We start from the raw sequence: 19,903 nt of genomic DNA on the forward strand, positions 1-19,903 counted from the left end.
AGGTGTTGTGATGGGTGGAAGCTTGGTTGTCATCATAGTGGCTCCGGTGAGAGAGAGCTAGGCTTCGATAGAAAAACACTTGGGTGTGATGTTGACTAGAAAATTTAGGATTGGAGTTGGGGTTTCGAGTGGCTGGTTCTTTGGTTGAAGATGGTTAGTTTTTTATTTTTTTATTTTTTGAAGCTATGGTTGGAGGTTGAAGAAGGGTAGACTAGTTTTTTTCCCCTCTTTATATCTCTCTGTTTTTTTTTTTTTTTTTTCTCTACAATTCTTTTCTCCTAAAGTTTTGCTCTTGCCTTTTCTTTTGGCAATTGGCACATATTCTCTCTAAAGTTTTTCCTCCTAGGGTTTCTTAATGACTTTTTTTTTTTAATCTCTCTAAAGGTATCATCTATTTATAATAACTTCATTTGAGAATATTTTTATTTTTTATTTTTTACTCTAGAAATATTCTATCCTACCTAATAATATCCTTATCTCACTAAATTTTTTTTTTTTTTATCTTCTTTGTCTTTGATTTTTTTTATTTTGAATTTTGAATTTTTAACTTTTAAATTACTATTATTATGAAAAAGATTAACCGAAAATGACAGGAAATTAGCTAAAATACATTTTGTTTTTTGGAAATTTTATTTTATTTTTCATCAAATTTCTTCTAATACACTAGGCTGATGAGAAGAATGAATCCTTAAAATTACTTAATTTTTTTTTAATACACTAAGTCCTGTTTGTTTTTGTATTTTAAAAGTGTTTTTGAAAAAAAAAATATTTTTTATTTTTTTTTGGTATTTTTAAATTATTTTGATGTGCTGATATCAAAAATAATTTATAAAAATAAAACAAATATTATTTAAATACTTTTCTAAATGAAAAATACTTTAAAAAATAACCACAATCATACTTACAAACATTAAAAAAATATATAACTTATTCTCGATTAACACATAAGCTGATCATATAAGATGATCATCTTTCATTGACAAGCAAAAATATCAGCACACAATTCATAGGTGAATTTGTTTAACCGATTAATTATTACTTTTTGGTAGCTAAGCAAATTAATCCTTATTATCTTAAAAAAAACTATATATTTAATCTTTATGTTTTTAAATCCATTTATAACTTATTTTTTTCATCATTTTCGTTGTTCTTTCAATTTATTTTGTCAGAGTTATTTGTTTTGAGAAATAGATAAAATGGATATATCACATTAAAAGAAGATATTTTTTTCTTCACATAATACTGCGTATGAATTTGTAGGATTTTTTTGTTGACTCAATTCTAAAAGGGATTGAATTCTAGTAAAGTAAAAAAAAATAAAAAAAATAAAAGGATTAAGAGTTTATTAATTAACAGTTATTTTTTTTAATATATTTTTTATTTTAAAATATATCAAAATACTATTTTTTATTTTTAAAATTATTTTTATATCAATATATTAAAATATATATAAAAAAATAATTCTAAATAAAATAAATTTAATTTTTTTTTTTAAATATAGTTCTACCCACGTTTTCAAATGTTATAAGTGCAGAGAGGAAGGCCGTGGATGGTATAATTAACTCTTGTTTGTGGGCGAACGCAATTAATTAACTCTTGTTTAATTTTCCCATTCGATTCAGCAATAATAAATTATTTAGCTATTTTAATCATTATTTACTTCCAATTAAACAGCATTAGCGTTTTATAATAATCACAATTAATCTAAATTATAAACAGACAAGACAAAAGCAACGAACATTCCATAGTTAACAAACAAACAATACTAAAAAAAAAAATCCAGTAAAGCAAACAAACAAATCCCATGATTTTTTCAAATCGATTTCATTGTCATTTCACATTTTATTGGATTAATCAAGGGCGTTGACGGTGGCAGAAGACGGTCGTCAGACTTTATGACGGTGCAGGAAGCAATAGATGCGGTGCCACTCCGCAACACGTGCAGAACTGTGATTCGTGTGCCTCCTGGGGTTTACTGGCAACCCGTGTGCGTGCCAAGACCAAGAATCTCATAACTCTTGCGGGTTTGAGACCAGAAGCTACTAGCTTGACTTGGAACAACTCTTCTACCAAAATTGATGACCACCAGGTGCACTGATTTTCTGTGTTTTCTAACTTGCTCATCTGGGTTTTTGACACGTGTTTTTGAGGTCTTTGAAGTTGCATTTTGGTACTGCAGGCTTCGAGGGTCATTGAGACTGGGAACTTTAGGTGTGGGACTGTGATTGTGGGAGGAGAGGATTTTATTACTGAGACAATCACTTTTGAGAAATTTTCTCCTGAGGTAATGTACTAATCTTTATGCTTAATGTAGGCTCTCCCTTTTCTCCTGTTGTCAATTTTGTGGTGGCTTCTCGTGATGGAATAAGATTTTTGGATTTTTATTGTGTTTGAGGTTTTGGGACCTTTTGTTTTTATACCAGTATTCATTGGTGTGATGAGTAATTGCGATTTTTGTTAATTGTTCATTTGGTTTATTGAAAAATTGATTTTTTTTTTCTATGCATACTTTGAAATTAAGTCTTTGTTGCGTGAACAATGGAGGTGATTACAGTACTTGATATCTGTTTTCTTTTAGCCATTGGTTGTGTCAAAATGTATGATTCGAGGTGTCACCTACATTGTTCATAGTGAACCATCCTGAATTGTTTAATAAATTATTTGAAGCTGTCAAATAATTGATCAGTGTTTTTTTATCTACTTTTACCCCAGGTTCAGGTCAAGCTGTGGCAATTAGAGTGACAGCTGATTGGTATGCATTCTATAATTGCCTGTTCATTGGGTGGCAGGTAAATTAACTGTCTCATTTGGTTGGTTTCATGGATCATTTACTTTATCGTTCATATTTTCTGATGACATTGATTATTTAAGAACTCCATATACTTGTCAAACTTGTTAATTTTATGGATGCTAAATACAGTGACATTGAGTAATTCTCTCTCTTAGTGAACTGCCAATTATAATACTACATCATTATTCAAACTTGCTAGTGCAGCAGTTTACTAATCATTGACAAATTGCAGGCCTGATATTCTACCTATGTTGTAAGTGGACGAACATCATGAATTGGTTTGAAACAATCAAGAATGAGCTTGTTCCTTTAAGTGGGAAGTAGGTAATCATTTGAAAATAAATGAGTTAGGTGTTTGATTATTTCTCTAGGGTTCTGGTGCCTGAGGCTAACATTGTCTGAGTCAATCGCGTGCTTTGGTACATTATTGGAGTTCTGAACTATATGAGGAGGTATCATATGGACACAAACCCGAAATCATGTGCTCGTGTATTTCCTTATTTTAGGATACTCTTTATTTGCATTATGGGAAGCAGTATTTGAAAGATTGCTACATTGAAGGCTACATGGACTTTATTTTTGGGAATAGCACCCCTCTATTGGAACATTGTCATATCCAATGCAAATCAGCAGGTCTTTTAATTGCTCAAAGCATAAAATCTTCCCAGGAGTCAACTGGTTATGTCTTTCCGAGGTGGGTTTTTATTGGCTTTCACCTTTCTTTTCTATTGTTCCTGCCTCCTGTAAGTTCCTAGTCAAGGTTTTTGCAATATTAGCATCTTTCTTCTGGAGAAGTTGGGAAGAATTGTACTGACTCAATAAAATTCATAAGCTGTCTGATAGGTTTATCAATGTCAGCCAACATGAACTCTTGTGCGATGAAAATGTCCTGGAATTTTAAACTCTATCGACCACATAAACTCTGTATAGATCCTTTAAGTTTTACATGTCTGCTCCCTGGCCCAAACAAAGTAGTTTTGGTGCGCTACTGGCATCGAGGCTACAGTATTTATTTCTATAGTTATTAAGATTTCTATTGTTTGGTGATAGAAATGGGAAATGCATGTCTTATACAGAGCTGAATCATGACCCTAGACTTTTAGAGCGGACTCCGAACAGATTGGTTGGAAATTAAATTGTTGATTCCTGTATGTTTACAGAATTGTACAAGGAACCTCTTGAGGAAATTTTTAATATCCTTCTTACAACATTTTGAAGTGTTAAGATTTGACTTTAAAATCTCCTCATTTTGACATCTATTAGAATATCCAGGAACCTATGGTTGAGAATTGTCAGATTTCCGATGTAGGCTTATTGTTTCAGAGAGAAAATTAGTGTCATTCTTCTCTACTACTTCTTCCAACAACCACTTATCAATTCCTTTGTAACTTTGGTTGGATTTAATGAAATGTAATCTAATGCAGTAGGTTAAGGATCCGTGCTTATTTTTCTTCCATAGCATTGCCTATTTCTTTTCTTCTTTTCTTTTTCTGTTTTTCTAGCAAGCATTTCATTATTGTTCTTCATTCTTGTTTCAACTTTGATTATATAGCTTGTGATAGATTACATCATTTAGACTAGAAGTTACCTGGTTGTGCTCTGCAGTTAGCATTAATGGTTTTGGTATGTTCCTAGAGTTATGTTGGGCAGTTGGGCCTCAAATTAAATCTAAAATTATGTAACTTTCACTACTTCTATCTGGTGTTTCTACGAGTCCAAGTTTCTGACATGTCCATGTTTATTTAAGAGATTTTCCTTTGTTTCTGACAACCCACACTGGTATTTCTATCCAGATATTTGACTTGAAGTCGTAGACTATGTAATTTATTGCGGAAGTACAATTATACAGTTATTTAACCTGTTATTCTGATTAAAGCTGGCTGTAGATGAGATATGAAATGCAAAATCAGAGTACTCTGTTTTTTCATCTCTTTCTTCGATCACTCGGAATTTTTTATTTTTTGCCTGTGAGCTTTGTGTCTCAGAGATCCTGGCTTTAATCGCTCTCTTGAGTTGTCATCTTATATGAAATAATAGTCCTTGTATCTTTTGTCAACCGAACTTTCTGGTATAAGTTGCTTATAGCAATACCGTCACCATTGATACATTATTCTTGCCGGGTTGTCTGGCTAGGAGATCCTATCTTAGTTCTCTTGGCATTCGTTCTTGTGATGGTTTGGTCTGCTCTAATTAATTATCGCATCCATGCAGATATGTGATTACTGGCAATGGAGGGGACTTCATCTATGTGCTTGAACGTCCATGGGGACTCTTTGGAAGAATCATTGTAGCAGACATGTAGGATGGAATAACTTGGGTAAAGCGGAGAATGAGAGCAATGCAACTTGCATTCAAGGATACATGTATTTTGGTTAAGATCATCATGCATGCTTTGACTTTGGCGAACTGCTATAAATATGAAATTTGACAAATAACGTTAAATAAATCTTCCCCTGAATGAACCATCTCGTGGTAATTAATCTTATCCCTCCCACTAAATCTCTGCCCCACAAAAAATAAAAATAAGAGAGAAAAATAAAGCCCTCGTTGATGTTCATACCTGCTTTCAGTTCACTTCTTCCATCGTATGATTGGCACATGTTTTTGCAATATGTGCCGCCTTAGCTGAAATTACAGCTGCTTTGAGTAATGTGGTTGCCCATCAAAATGAGTGACATGGTCAAGAACACTGATAAAGAAGAAGCAGATCATATTTCTGATGCATTGTTTCTTTGTCCCAGATCCAGAAAGGTGCCTCGGCTATTATGCCAACGAAGGGCCTTGAGGATACCATAATCTGCGTAGAAACTATAAGCTTCAGTAAAAAGCATGAGCAAACAGTGGAGAATCAAGCAAGCTCCCAGCAGATAATGAAAGAATGGAAGTGAAAAACTATGTAATCTTTGTTGCCCGCGGTGCAATACTTTTCTGATCGTCTTAAGATTCATTAACTTGAGTAAAATTCAAGAGACAAACACAAGATCGTCTTAGAATCTCGTGTTGGACTGGATATGTGGGCAATTGTGGGGAGCCATGCTATAACCAGCAACTCCCAAGTCTCAAACCACAGGGTTCCATGATTCTCAAGAAAGAAAAATAAAAAAAGAGAGTTCAAAATTACCGTGTCAGGAGAATTCACAGGTACCCTAAAACCCTCAATAATTCACAACCACCAGAAAGAGAGAAAGGCAAAAACAGAGAGGGTCCACATGTCATGACCGAAAGGCATGAGCCTACGTTTCTAATCTCCAAGAACTTGCGTAGTGAAGAACTGGACAAGGTGAAGAAACCCAATACGACAGGCTTTCCTTTCCCTTCTAAGGACAAAAACAATCGTAGCTGAAAGGAGTAAAGAAACCCAATAAGATAGGCTTTCCTTCCCTTCTGAAGACAAAAACAGTAGTAGCTGAAAGGAAATGAGCGAAATTGCAGTAAGGTCCTTTGTCCCATGCCAGCACCAGGTGCTTGCTGGACATTTTAGCTCAAGGAAATGGAAAGACAAGCTGAATAGGCATGAGCGGAAAGGCCATGCACTGCCTGAACCAAAATCAAAGCAGCCTTTGATCAAGAATCAGATGGCAATGAATTCTGCCACCTACTCTTCAAGAATGACTACTGACATCCCTCTCCATGAGTCTCCAGGGGTACCCCAATTTTCCTCTTCTCTTCTCTCTCTTTCTCTATCTATGTGATGTGACACATGGCTGGTTTCTATTTCCTTGCAGGCTTCCTTTGATGGATATTTGGAGGATAAGCCTAGAGTTTTCAACGCCATATTTCCTGACAAAAGGAGGAGCCAACAACTTAATGAGGTTTCTGCTATATCTTTTGTGCAATTTCCTTTTCTTTTCCCTCGTTTTCCTTTGATCTTTCGAAAATTGAGTTCACTGTGTTGATTACTGAAATGATTTAGAATCTGCCTCATCATTGACTCACAATTGTTAAGGGCCATTTATTTACTTGACATATAAAGCCTCGTATGGTTAATAAAAAAAATCTATGCTTTGAGTGACCTTCTGATTGTATGTGTAGTCAAGAATTAAATGACCTCTGTCTTCTTTGCTGCTGTTTTCCATCAATTCTTTTTCATGTCGTTGTCAAATTACCGGCCAGTCAAATGGTATGCAGTGTTTTCTCATTCCATAGAATGATCACTGTTTATCTAAGTTGTCCAATTGATTGTTATTTGTGGGCTGCAAACAATTGCAAAGATTGACAGTCTCGAACAAAGAATTCCTCAGTTTCAATCAGTGTACCCACACTGATGCCCTCCAATATCCCTCTGGGGGAGAATGAAGACTGCGAACCATGCTTGAGAGTGTTGGAAGAGCAAGTGGAATGGCACAAGCAAGTTTGAGCTGGCCATGGAATTTCACTCTATTAGAAGAAATCCTCATCTAGATCTGGAACCGGCCACAAGTAGAAAGGTGGAAAAAGGGTCGAAGTTGACCAGCATTAAGTCAGAGAAGGCAAGATAAGAGAACTTGTAGGAAAAAGAGAAAAAAAATAGAGCATGTGTTATTGTGGCTTTTTCCAAAATTTTACTCGCATAAATGTCTCTAAAAGAATACAGCACTGTAGTGCAGTTATGGATGCTAGGCCATGTTAAATGCATGATACAAGGCCGGCAGCTCAGGCAAGGAAAAGCATTATGGTTCCTCTCATGACCTTGGCTGAAGGCCACCGAATTCTCTAAATCCAAAGCATGAGAAAGTAACTGAACCAGCTAAAGGTGTCAGGTATTTGGTTGAGACCTTCAGACACATGGCCCAGAGGAATGACGAGATTGTTAGAGTAACCCCATTAATTTGAGCAAAAAAATCAAGTTCCCTTATGGCACTCACCAAAGACAGTGGGATGCCTTTGTTAATAAGAAAAAAGATTCCCCCAATCTGTACTGAGAAGTGACCTTCAATGCTGCTGGTCTGTTAAAGGAGCTCTCCAATCAGCGTCCAAGAAACTAAGAGCCTCGATGTCAATGCTATAACGAACTGATCGACCATATAATTTGATCTGAGTCCTCCAAGTCAAACCAAGAAGCTCCAAGAACTCTGCTGCTGAAACTCGGTGTGCAAGAAATGCTGATGAAATCCCAGTAATGATCATCCAATCCAGTGGCATAAACCCAACCTCACGAGTAGCAAGATGGACAGAATTAGTATAGGCAAAGTATTTCTCAGTCACAGCAGCCATGAGTTGAGAGCTCGAGCGGAAAGATGGAACAGCTCAATGTCTGAAATGATCAAAGAAGCCAGCAACATCAATCACATGCAGACAATAGGTTTGTTGCACATGCTTTCTGCCAAAAAAAAAAAAAAATGTAAGCAAAACAAATGGACAAGAAAACAAATTTTTCTGTTGAAGTTTCCTATACGAAAAGGTCAAGGCAAATGGAAATTGATTAAATAGAAGACAAGGAATAACTATAAGAAACGTATCATTCAATTTGATTACACTACATTCTTAATCAGTTAAGCTTGTTTTATCTTTCATTCCCTGACATCATTCCAAACATGCCCTTAGTGTTTCATGCATAAATGTGCAGGTGAGCTAGTTAGGTCAATACTGGCCCAAATTGACACACCTGAAAGCTTGCTTGCAATATAAATTATAGTTTCTATAAATGCAATATTTTGACTTTTTTGTACTTACCATCATAGAAATATGCATTTCATCTATAATCCTCTGTGCTATTGTCTTTCAGGCATAGGGGAGCAGAATCCTCTGTAATATATGTGTGTTTAATGTTTCCAGGAAGAATGGAGAATTCAGATGTTGCCCATAAATTTCTTGTTCCTCACTGTCTGGCCAGTAGTTGAGATGAGATTGAGATGTAAATCAGGAGGGAGAGATTACCCACCGGGAGTTCCTGAAGAGATCACGAAGGTTCTCGAGCTTGATGTTGTAAGCTTTAAAGATATTCAAGCAGTCATCAATGAAATTTTCAGACTAACATTTTTTTATATTTGCTCATGTCACCTCTATATGGAAGTACTCTCTTGCAGATCAGGTGGAAGCTTCAAGGGCTTGATAATATTTTTCAACCATCTCAATTTTCTCTTGGTGTAAAAGGAGCATTATATGCTGATAGGCAGGGAGTACGAACAAGGCTCAAAGGTCAACTGGAGATGAATATAAGCTTCGTTCTTCCTCCTGTGCTTGCTATGGTTCCTGAAAATGTTCGCCAGCCTGTTGCAGAGTCGGTTAGGCCATAATAATCTCCTTAAACTGATGATATTCTTTGACAATGGTTTAACAGAAAACTAACAATATACTATCTGTGCATGCATGCTGTTTGTGTATTTTGCCTAATCAACGTGTTTAAATTATATGTTCCAAGAACAGGTATTAAGGGTATTGGTGGAGAACATGAAGCTTAGAGTTAATAGTAGCTTGCTTGCCGATTATAGCAAATTCAAGCAGGAGACACCTAGGAATCGGGTTTGATAGATTCAAACCTTTTGAACTTATGGATCAATATAAAAGTTGCATCTTGCGAAGCTCATTCATTCGAAGGTCAAAGCAAATGGAAAAGAAAGGCCAGATGGAGGACAACTGACTGAGTTGAAGAATTTTTTTTTAATCCGGATAGCACATGTTGTTTCTACTTTTGTCAATGTTGGAGTTGAAACCAGGATTGACTGGAGACATGAATATGATGAGGGGAATAACTGTAGTTTGACATGATGTTAGCAACTTTGATATATTTTGTTTCTTTTTTTATGAATGATATTGTAATTCCTGAGGAGAAACATCTAAATTTAACCTTGGCAGGCACTGCATGATACTGTGTCGCTAAAATAATCTGTGAAATATGATAGGATTACGAACTCCCATTTTTGTTGTTGTGCAGAACTGGATGTTCTGGCCAGAAAATGATAGATATAAAAATGAGTTTCTGTGAAAATATATGATTTCTGGAGACTTGGGGATCGAACTGTCGCGCCCTACCATTCAAGTTACATCCCCATTTGTTGAAAGAAACTTTTTTGTTCGGATATTACTTCATTCAAGCAAGATATGAACAAAATCCTATTCGAGTACCATAGTATATAATGAACAGAATTTAATTAGTACAACATGGTGCTTGATCTTGTCGATGAGGCATGTTCTCTTTGATAAGTTTGTTTCTGATTGAGCAATTGCTCCTGTAAATAGCCTTCGCTGTGCCCTTGGTGAATGGCAACGTTTTTGACTCTGAGAATTCTTTGATTTACCCAACCAGATTTCAATCCTATCTTTTAGATGATGAATCTGAATGCATGAAAGTAATGATTGGATCCTAAAAACAAAAGAAAGAGTTCCACCAGGCAGAGCAACTTTTTCCTCAAATATCTGAGACACCATGCTCTTCCAACCACCAACAGCGGCGGTGGTACACAAAGCTTACCCAGCAGAGAACATTTCCATTCTCATCAGTAGCCTATGGTGGATATCTGACTCTTGTCACCCCATTCAGCAAACAATGTAAAGGAAAATGCCTTCAAAGAATCTAGGTGAGCAGCACTGTGAAAGAAACGCCGCCTTTTCCTTTTCAACTCATCATCAGCCTTGCAAACAACTTTCTTTCAGCTTCAACCAATTCTTCAACCTCCCCTTTGTAATTAAATCCCTCCCACGATGATCAAAGCCAGACTCCAAAAACAATAATGTTGTTATCTGATGAGTCCTTGTACGAGAGAGCAGATGTTAATTAAGAGAGAACTAAAACATTCCAGTCAAGCGGGACTTCGTGATGCAGCTCATCAATTCATTTCTTCAAATATCTGCTTTGCATTTATGTTTACCAATAATCAGAGCAAGAACATGAACCATGCTTGAAACAATGAAAACGATTCCGATCTCTAATTACAATTTCTCGGTTGTATATCTTAGAAACAATTTTAATAGCAGAATGACAATCTTGGCATATGCGTAGATTCTTGAATATGTAAAGAGGTGCTCCAGGTTTTGTGCTTATAAGCCCAAAACAGACTGCCAGCTTTTCGCTGTGCAAGAACAATGCCTGCTCTTTCTCCTCCATCTCCTCACTGCTACCCTCCCTGCCATCAGAACCTGGAAAAACTTGGTTAGTAGTATTGGGTACATAACCAGCCAATCTCAACCTTTGAATCATATTATTCAATGCATGATAAATTTCCTTTGTCAGTGGGTGTGACTTATCCCCTGCACTGAACTGATGAATATTGCCACCAACATAAATAGAACTCACTCCAGGGACCTTTCTAATACCCTTACTCTTAAGGATTTGTCTGAGTGAATTAGCCTTGTCTTGCCTTCCTTCTAAAACATACATGTTCGAAAGCAATACATGATATTCTGTATTATGCCGGTCCATCTGAATCAGCTCTTGCAGAATTCGCTCACCAAGCTGTAACTTTCCATGGGCATTGCAAGAACCCAAAAGGGATCCTAGAACAACCTCATTTGGACACATTGGCATCTTCTTTATCAACATCACAGCTTCTTCTAAATGACCGGCCCGGCCTAGAAGATCCACCATACAAGCATAGTGTTCAATCTTAGGTGTTCTTCCATATTCTGATTCCAGACTACGAAAATAATGGTAGCCTTGATCTACTAAACCTGAGTGGCTGCAAGCACTTAAGACAGCCATAAAAGTTAGATCATCTGGCTTAGCTTCTTCAATCATTTTTGGGAATATATCCAACACAAGTTTACCCCTTCCATGCATCGCTAGCCCACCAAGCATTGCATTCCACGCCACCACATTCCTTTTTGGTAGGTACTTGAAGACTTTGAATGCCATATCTATCAGGCCACATTTTGCATACATGTCCACCAGAGCTGTACCCACCATGATATGCATCTCCCTTCCCATTCCCTTCAAAGCATAAACATGAACCCACCTCCCCATCAAGACATCCCCTGATTGTGCACACGCAGATAAAATTGAAGAAAGTGTAACAAAATTCAACCCTAACCTGAACCTCAAAACCATTTCATCCAATAGTAAAAACCCTTCTCTAGAAAACCCATTTCCCACATAACCTGCAATCATTATGGTCCAACCAACCTCATTCCTCTCCGGCATCTCATCAAACACCACTCTCCCATTCTCTACCCCTTCCCATTTCACCACTCCCTCCAACAGTGTACTCCACGAAATCACATTCCGCTCATTCATTTCACAAAAAATTCTCCTTACATCCTCAACTAACCCACACTTCACATACATGTTCATTACCGCATTACACACCTTAACCCCAAACCCCAAACCCATCTTCACAAGACACCCATGCGCTTGCCTCCCCATCCCTGAATCCTCCACACGCGTGCACAATACAAACACAGAAATCATGGCAACATCGTCAAGAACAACACCCTCCTTCCTCATTTCTTTGAAGAAACAAAACCCTTCAGAAGGTTTGGTTCCGTGTTGAACAAGGGAGGTTAACAGGGTAGTCCAATCTGTAACGTCTTTATGTGAGCGGGGGATTTGGTAGAATAGGTGGCGTGCAGAGGATGTAACGCCGCAGGAGGCATACAAGTGATGGAGGGCGTTGAGGAGGAAAGTGTTGGGGGATGTGGAAGCAAGTCCGGAGGTTAGGATAACGGCGTGGAGTTTTTTGCCAGTGGAAAGAGAGGAGTTGCGGGCGCAAGAGCGGAGGAGAGAGCGGAAGTGGGCAGGGAGGGATTGGAGAGTGGTGAAGTTGATGGTTGAACATTTCATATGAATTGGGTTTTGGACAAGAATGTGATTTGATTATTCTGAGGATTTCCTAAGCTACCAAACCAAACAGATGGGTCTCCTTCCTTCCTTCCTTCTTACCTGTGCAGAGTAAGAAATTGATAGCCATTTTGCCGCCTCTTCTTCCTTTGTTTCTTGAGAAAACCGTAGCCGTTAACGAATTGCCTCGTTTTCCTTCAATGCAAGTATCGGGGATCAGACTGTTGGGCTCGGCCCAGCATTATATATATAGATTATGAGTTTTATTTCCCCTCTTTCAGTGTTTGATTAGTGTTCTAGGATTAAAAAAATATATATATAAATATATATATATATAAATATATAAATCAGAGATAAAATTGTGTTTTGTAATAATATAAAAGACAAAATAATTGTTTATGTATTTTTTTTGGTTATGGTGGAAACAAAATAAAATATAAAATAAATCTATTTTAATTTTATATATATATATAATATATATATATATATAAACTTATTAAAAAAAAATTATCTTAAAAATATTTTTAAAATCAAATAATGTGTTTATTAGTTCTCCAAGTTTTCTTTAACCTATTATGTCAACAAAATTATGCCAGAACAACTCCTATAATTTGAAGCAAGAGCCACGCAAGGAAGAAATGAAGAGGTTTTAAATTTAACCAGATGAGTTTAATGACTTTTTCAAAGAATTTTCCTTTACGTAACATTATTTTTGGTCCTGTAGCGGCGTGGTTCTAGGAATTATCTAGTACCTACTATTTTTCTTGATGAAATTAAGGTCCCATCCAGAACTTCCATTTTCACATTCATGAACTAGGAGAGCTACCATCTTTGGGAACTGACTTTTTTGAGTCAAGCATGTATCGTATAAATTCTCAGCAATAAGGCAACAGCTCCTAGCCTGTCACCCAGAAAGCAGAATGCAGCATGTATTTGCAGCAGCAATCTTTGGTAAATTCTCCGATTACTTTGGGATGGATACTAGTTTCGCTTTTTCTTCACGATTAGAGCAAACTTTTCTGTTCCCAGTCAGCTATGTAAATTCCTGAATTAATCTCATGTCCAAAAAAGAATACCGTAATGGGAAGGAGATGCCATGAGTTCATCAAAATTCACTCCATATAATTAAAATGGGTAAAAAGCACACGACTATATGTAAATCAAACACTTCACTCATATCAGCAATTGACTGCAAAAACACACACAACCGAATTCAAAAGAAGGAAAAACAAAAAATCGAGTCATATCTTGATAAAACACGCGGGTCGGAAACAAGGGATATCTTGGCTATTTGAGTTTGAAGTACAAGATCAAGCCGATGACAACCACAAGGACAGCAACAATGGCACCAATAATCCACTTGTTCTTGTTGATCCTCCTTGACATGGCAGTCAGCACTCTCTTACTCTTACCGATGTTGTCATCCACTCCATGAAGCTGAAAATATTTGAAGAACCATAAAATAAGCACAGGGCATATGGCGTTTCTAGTTCCAAATCCCAATTCCATTACTTCCCAGACTCAGTGAAACCCTTTACAGTAAAGCACTGATTAAGATCAAAAGGAAACTGTGGTATGCTACCAAGGGCTGCCTTGCTATTAATGCATCAGAATTTAGAGGAAGTCAAACTATAACTGTCATTCAACACGTTCAAATATCACTAGTAAATAAAGAAAAAAACAGACTTGCTAGAATGAAAGTAAACAATGTTCAGAGACGGCAGCTCGATGCAAATGAAATCAATACCGTGTTATGGGCGTGCAAGAGAGACTGTCGCTGTTGATGCAAATCTTGAAGAATAGACACACCAAGTTCCTCGGTTTCAAGCATAGTTCTTCTACTATCCTTGATTCTGTCACCGGACTGATTTAGCCTTTCTGTTGTCATCATCAATCTTGATCTTTGATCTGCTGAGGCCTATTCCAGTTGCCCAAACCACAATTGTCAAAATATATATTCACCACCAAGAACAAGAAAGATACTCAGAATTGCATTGCAGATTTTACGAGAAGTAGCCCCAAAACTACGCGAAATGTTTGCTCACAACAGGCTATTCATTTATTCATCAAAATATACACCCAGATTGCTTTTGAGTTTGGATGCTGCACCAAAATACAGATTATTACTACTATTATTATTATGGCGTGTAGCTGGAATTAGAATTGCAGCACACACCACAAAGACAAACAGCCTATATATATATATATATATATATATATATATATATATATATATAACAATAATGAAAATCATAATCCTACATAAAATCTACCAAAACAAATGCGTAAAAGTACAAAACAACCCAGAGAGAGAGTGACATACCGTCAAGGAATTAGCCATTCCAGCTTCCAAGAGCTCATCGCGAGCAGCTGCATTGAGATTACCAGAACCAATTCTTTTAACCTCACTTTTCAGATTGTTCAAATCTGACTTATACTCCCTCAGCTTAGCCAGAAGAACTGCCTTCACATTCGGCTGCAAATTTCTCGCTTCTATATCCATTTTCCGAATCTGAAAAATTAAAATTTTTAAGAAATAAATAAAGAACAATACATAAATTCCTGGGTGGGGGGAATCAGGATTAGGAGTTTTTTAAAAGGTACCCAAGATTCAGCATCCTCTAATCCAGCTCTTATTTCAGATATCTTTTGCTTCTTTTGCTCTGTGCAAATAAATATATATTCCACGAAATCAAAATTAAAATCAAAATCAAAAGAAAATGAAAATGAATAATTGAGAATACGTACGTACCTCTATCAAGAGCAAGAGCAGCGGTGCATTTTCTGGATAAATTAGCAGAGAGCTCGCAGTATTGACGCTCGTATCCTTCAAATATTTCGCTCATCTTTTCCAATTTTTCACCTCTCTATCTATCAAAACCCAATTCCTCAGTTCAATCAATCAATCAATCACGATCAGAAATCCAACTACCTGGTATGATCGGAGAAACTGATCGGATTCTGGTAACCGGAGATTCTCGAATCGGCGTTGGTGATGGTTATTTCAAACGACAATGCACGTTTGCTTGGGACAGGACACGAATGAGTATAGTGGGAGGAGAGGCAGATGATATGTCACGTGTCGGTTTGTGCGGTCGTGTAACTCATGTTTGTTGTGTTGTCTTCGGTATGTGCGCCATCTGGTGAGATTAGTTTTCTCTCTTCAGTAAGAACCGGGGAATATCCGGTTTAAATTTTGTAGAGTTATTTCAATAACGTCGTCGTTATAACGAAAAATTCAGTACCTATACTTGTAAAACTTGTTTAGTTGGGAGTCTCTACTTTTATATATATATATATATATATATATATATATAGACATACACATACATGCATGCATCTCCATTGATTGTGTGACCTTTTTTAAGGTTTTAGTGTTTAGAAAAATAAAAAGATTTGTTAAGTGAAATTGAATTGTAAGTTTAGGGTTCAATTTGCTTGATATCTCTTATTTTTGCTCTTTCAACCTAACCTTTCTAGCCATAATTTTAAAACCTGATCCGGTTAATTGAACTCGGTTTAATGATCAGGTCACGGGTCAGATGAGTTGACCCATGTGTCAAATCAAGTCAACCTAAAAAGAGAAAGGCAAAAAAAAAAAAGAAAAATAAAGAGAGATATCTTTCCAGCTATGAGACTAATTAACATTTTTTTTCTCTAATGTTAGGTAGCCATCGAGCTGTGTAAACTAGATGGCATCTTACCACCGGACTTGACTGCTATCATGATTCTCCAATACAAGTCTATGCCTAATTCTGCCATATCTTCAGCATGGTTTATGTCTCTGGCTCTCCGCATAAGCAACCTTTCCGATCCATATCAACGGAACAAATTTTAAGCAAATCACTGTTTGCAGCACCAAGGCATGAGTTACCTGTCTCACTCCAATAGCCTGTACCAGATCTCCCAGCATGAACATGGTCAAATGAACTTAAATTTTTACCAAAGCTTATATCCATTGCTTCTTCAAAGGTACAACCACCTGAATACTCTGTTCCACTAGTCTTTAGATCCAATTTGTTAGCTAGAGAACCTAACGCCTGAGCGACCATAACATAGCCCTTAAGGAACACAATCATGAGAAAATGCAGTGTTGTTTTTATATTCGGAATGCATGTTTGAGGATGAAGTGCTATAATTACTGATGTAAATAAAAAATGAATCCACTCATCTTTATTGGAAAATTTGTCCATTTCTTGAGTGTCTTATAACTCTTCTAGTTGAGCTTGAAGAGAGGACAAGGAATCCTTCATTGATAAGAAAGCGATGGATGAGAGTACAGTATAAGCTTTATCAATTATTATGTTCTGGCTTTCCACTAAACAAGAAGTAACAGTAAGCAACGCGGTATCACGTTTAAGTATATATATATATAAAAAAAGGGTCGGGTCTCAGTGGGTTTTCTCGGGTTTCGCCAGGTCAAATCCCTAGTGGGTTTTTACTTAGACCCGGACCAGTTTTAGGCCCAGGTCAGCTGGGTCCCGGGTCGGCCTGTCAGGCCATCTGGTTTCAAAAACTATGTTTCTAGCAAACTTAGTCTGAAACATATTGCTGCAAATAATAAAGAAAATAACATAAAAAAATATTATTCCCTAGCTTAACTAGTTCCCTTCCTCGAATAATCATTCATTTTAGCTCTATGATTAGTTGCTAATTTTAAAAATTAATTCTAACTTGAAAATCTTTGTTGTTGCCTCTAGTTTTTCCTTGTAGAGCTTGGTTTCCTTGCTTTACTTGGACAAAAATAATGATTATTAGCTTCTTAGTTGTTGACTTTATTGGTTTCCTTTCTAGACTAGAAAAATTATTGTATACTTCTCCCTACCTTAGGAAACAAATTTGATGCCCCTTATTTTTCTTGGTGGTCTAGGAAACTTTTTCTTTTAAAATGGTAAGAATCCTTTTTCATTAATAATTTGATCTTGATGAATTTATCTTGCACAAAAAAAAAAAACCCCTAACTTTAATCATTGTAATATTAGAAAATTTGTCTAAACAAGGCTTTCATAGAGTTGTTCACATTAAACCTATGTTGTACTTGGATCATATGACATTTTTTAAGGTTTTGGTGTCTAGAAAAAAAAAAAGATTTGTTAAGTGAAATTGAATTGTATGTTTTGGATTTTGTTCAATTTGCTTTGTATCTCTCATTTTTACTCTTAAACTTAACCTTTTTAGCAAAAATTAAAATAAAAGTCTAAAATAAACTGCCACAAATAAAAAAAAATAACATAAAAAAATTTTATTTTCCTAGCTTAAATAGTCTCCTTTGCTCGAATAATCCTTTATTTTAGTTTTAGGATTAGTTATTAATTTTAGGAAATACAAATAGACTAAGAGAATCAATTTTAACTGGAAAATCTTTAATTTCATCTCTAGCTTTTCCTTGTAGAATTTAGTGTCTTTGCTTTACTTGGATAAAAATTAATGATTGTGACTTTATTAGTTTTCTTTTTAGACTATGAGAATTAGAAAACTTTTTTTTTTGAATGCTAAGAATTCTCTCTCATTAGTAATTTGATTTTGATGAATTTACCTTGCACACAAAGAAAAATAACCACTAACTTTTAATCATTGTAATAATTTGGACTCTTCTTATACTTGAATTAGATGAATAAAAGGTTGATCTTGAAGCTCTATAAATGCCATGTACTCCTCCAAATTCATTTTGACTCTCGACTCAAACATACCAAACAAACCTATTTAATGCTTTCTTAAACTATTTTGTCATAATTTTTATTTTATTTTTTGTAATTAGTCTATTTGACATCTTCAACTGGTCAATGAAGTATTTGATCAGTCTAGTCTTGTTGTTGAATTGGTTCTGATAACATACTATAACACAAGATTATTAAGGATTGCACGGACATGTCATTACTATTACTACGGGGCTTGTCATCTACTTTAAAACTCTTTCTTGAAATATTTTTAGATTTTAGAAGAACAGCACTTTAAGAATATTCGCATTTAATTAAAAACCAGTCAACCATCTTCAATCAACACATGAAATCATTAATAACTAATTTCTTTGTTCGAGGATTAACCATGGATCCTCCAGGTGGAGGAACAAGAATGGCCCCTGACAACTTCATTAATTTGGAGCCAAAATCATATATATATATATATAATATATATATATATATATATATATATATAGAGAGAGAGAGAGAGAGAGAGAGCTTCAATGGGGTCATGGCTTCTTCTTCTTCTTCTTTTTTTTTTTTTTATAAAAAATTTTGTTGTGATAAATTTATTCATTTGTTTCTCTATCACTCTCTTACTTGGAGAGGATTTTTTTTGGGTGGTTAAGTCGTCGGGCGGCGCATGCGAGACATTAATTTCTGGCTGCTGCTTATTCAAGCTAACATGAAGGATTGGTAAACTTAAAAAAAAATGGAGCATAGCCAGCACCAAAAAGTGTGAAGCTGTTGGCATCTATGATCTTGTTCGTCTCTTCTTCTATCATGGACAACCTCCCTTCAAGATCTTATACGTCATAGTTTACTGCTTCTTGAATTTGTTTAGATTGGAGAGAAAAGTGAGAACAATTTCATAAAATTACATTTCTCTTCCTTGTTATGCATCATCATGAGTTGCTGTAAATCTTTCACTACTTGTTAAATTTGATTTGTTTGATAGTTAAATTTGAATTCCATGTTTAAGTCTTATAATAAACGGTTTCTATATATATATATATATATATATATATATATACGAGATTGATGGTCTTAACAAAGTGAAAACTTCATTTTGTGTTATTTTGAAGTTATAGATCTTTGCTTTGTATCATTTACATAATTTATGAAGAACCTAAGAAAAAGGTAGATTTTATATGATATTGTTATTCCTCTGATAGTAAGCGCTTTTAAATTTTTAAATTGATGTAATTTTTTTGACATAATATTCAAGTTTTAATAATCAATTATTCGAGTCTTGATAATCAAACAGTTACGAGTTCGAATCTCATCGCTCTTATCTTATTTGATAAAAATTAAGCATAAAGTAATGTGAGTCCGTGTAAATTTCGAGCTCAAATAGATTTCACTTGAAAAAATATATTAAAAATATATATAAATTATATATTAAAATATCACGTAATAATTTAAACTTTTTAATTAAAATAATTCTTAGACACTTATCATCTGGAGTTTAAAAAATGTTAATGAAAAAAAAATCTTCCATGCATCTTCTGAATATGGATGGTTTACTTGAGATGCAATTGATGATTTAATACTGATACATGCTAATTAATTCAAACATATATGACCGTAAAAATAAATAAATATTTCAAGTACATGAACTGTGATATTTTGGAGTAGAAATACAAGGAGCTTAGACACCTTCCTTCCTTTTTGTGACAATATTCACACTTAAATATTTCAAGATCCTAGAGACCATGAAATACAATGTTGTTCATTGAT

The 19,903-nt window shown here is 35.4% G+C and overlaps 4 protein-coding genes across 4 annotated transcripts; 2 read left to right on the forward strand and 2 right to left on the reverse strand.

Annotated features, from left to right (window-relative positions):
* Positions 1–1,895: 1,895 nt before the first annotated feature.
* Positions 1,896–5,093, forward strand: LOC118049536 (pectinesterase 31-like). The gene is made up of 6 exons (XM_073405545.1): positions 1,896–1,985; positions 2,180–2,284; positions 2,579–2,630; positions 2,713–2,789; positions 3,298–3,485; positions 5,003–5,093. The coding sequence occupies exons 1-6, from the start codon at positions 1,896–1,898 to the stop codon at positions 5,091–5,093; spliced, it is 603 nt and encodes a 200-aa protein (XP_073261646.1).
* A 1,114-nt stretch (positions 5,094–6,207) lies between these two features.
* On the forward strand, positions 6,208–9,543 carry LOC118049535 (uncharacterized). Its single transcript, XM_035059550.2, has 5 exons — positions 6,208–6,435; positions 6,517–6,603; positions 8,546–8,695; positions 8,797–8,994; positions 9,137–9,543. Exons 1-5 carry the CDS (start codon positions 6,208–6,210, stop codon positions 9,236–9,238), a joined length of 765 nt encoding a protein of 254 aa, XP_034915441.1. The 3' UTR covers positions 9,239–9,543.
* Positions 9,544–10,193: 650 nt separating this feature from the next.
* On the reverse strand, positions 10,194–12,683 carry LOC118049533 (pentatricopeptide repeat-containing protein At5g15340, mitochondrial). The gene has a single exon (XM_035059549.2). It carries the CDS (start codon positions 12,483–12,485, stop codon positions 10,575–10,577), a length of 1,911 nt encoding a protein of 636 aa, XP_034915440.1. The 5' UTR covers positions 12,486–12,683; the 3' UTR covers positions 10,194–10,574.
* A 900-nt stretch (positions 12,684–13,583) lies between these two features.
* Positions 13,584–15,550, reverse strand: LOC118049537 (vesicle transport v-SNARE 13). Its single transcript, XM_035059551.2, has 5 exons — positions 15,235–15,550; positions 15,087–15,145; positions 14,806–14,994; positions 14,230–14,400; positions 13,584–13,919 (listed from the first exon to the last, which is right to left on the reverse strand). Exons 1-5 carry the CDS (start codon positions 15,326–15,328, stop codon positions 13,770–13,772), a joined length of 663 nt encoding a protein of 220 aa, XP_034915442.1. The 5' UTR covers positions 15,329–15,550; the 3' UTR covers positions 13,584–13,769.
* Positions 15,551–19,903: the final 4,353 nt, after the last annotated feature.

This window comes from Populus alba, chromosome 17 (genome assembly GCF_005239225.2).
Source record: "Populus alba chromosome 17, ASM523922v2, whole genome shotgun sequence".
Lineage (NCBI taxonomy): Eukaryota > Viridiplantae > Streptophyta > Magnoliopsida > Malpighiales > Salicaceae > Populus > Populus alba.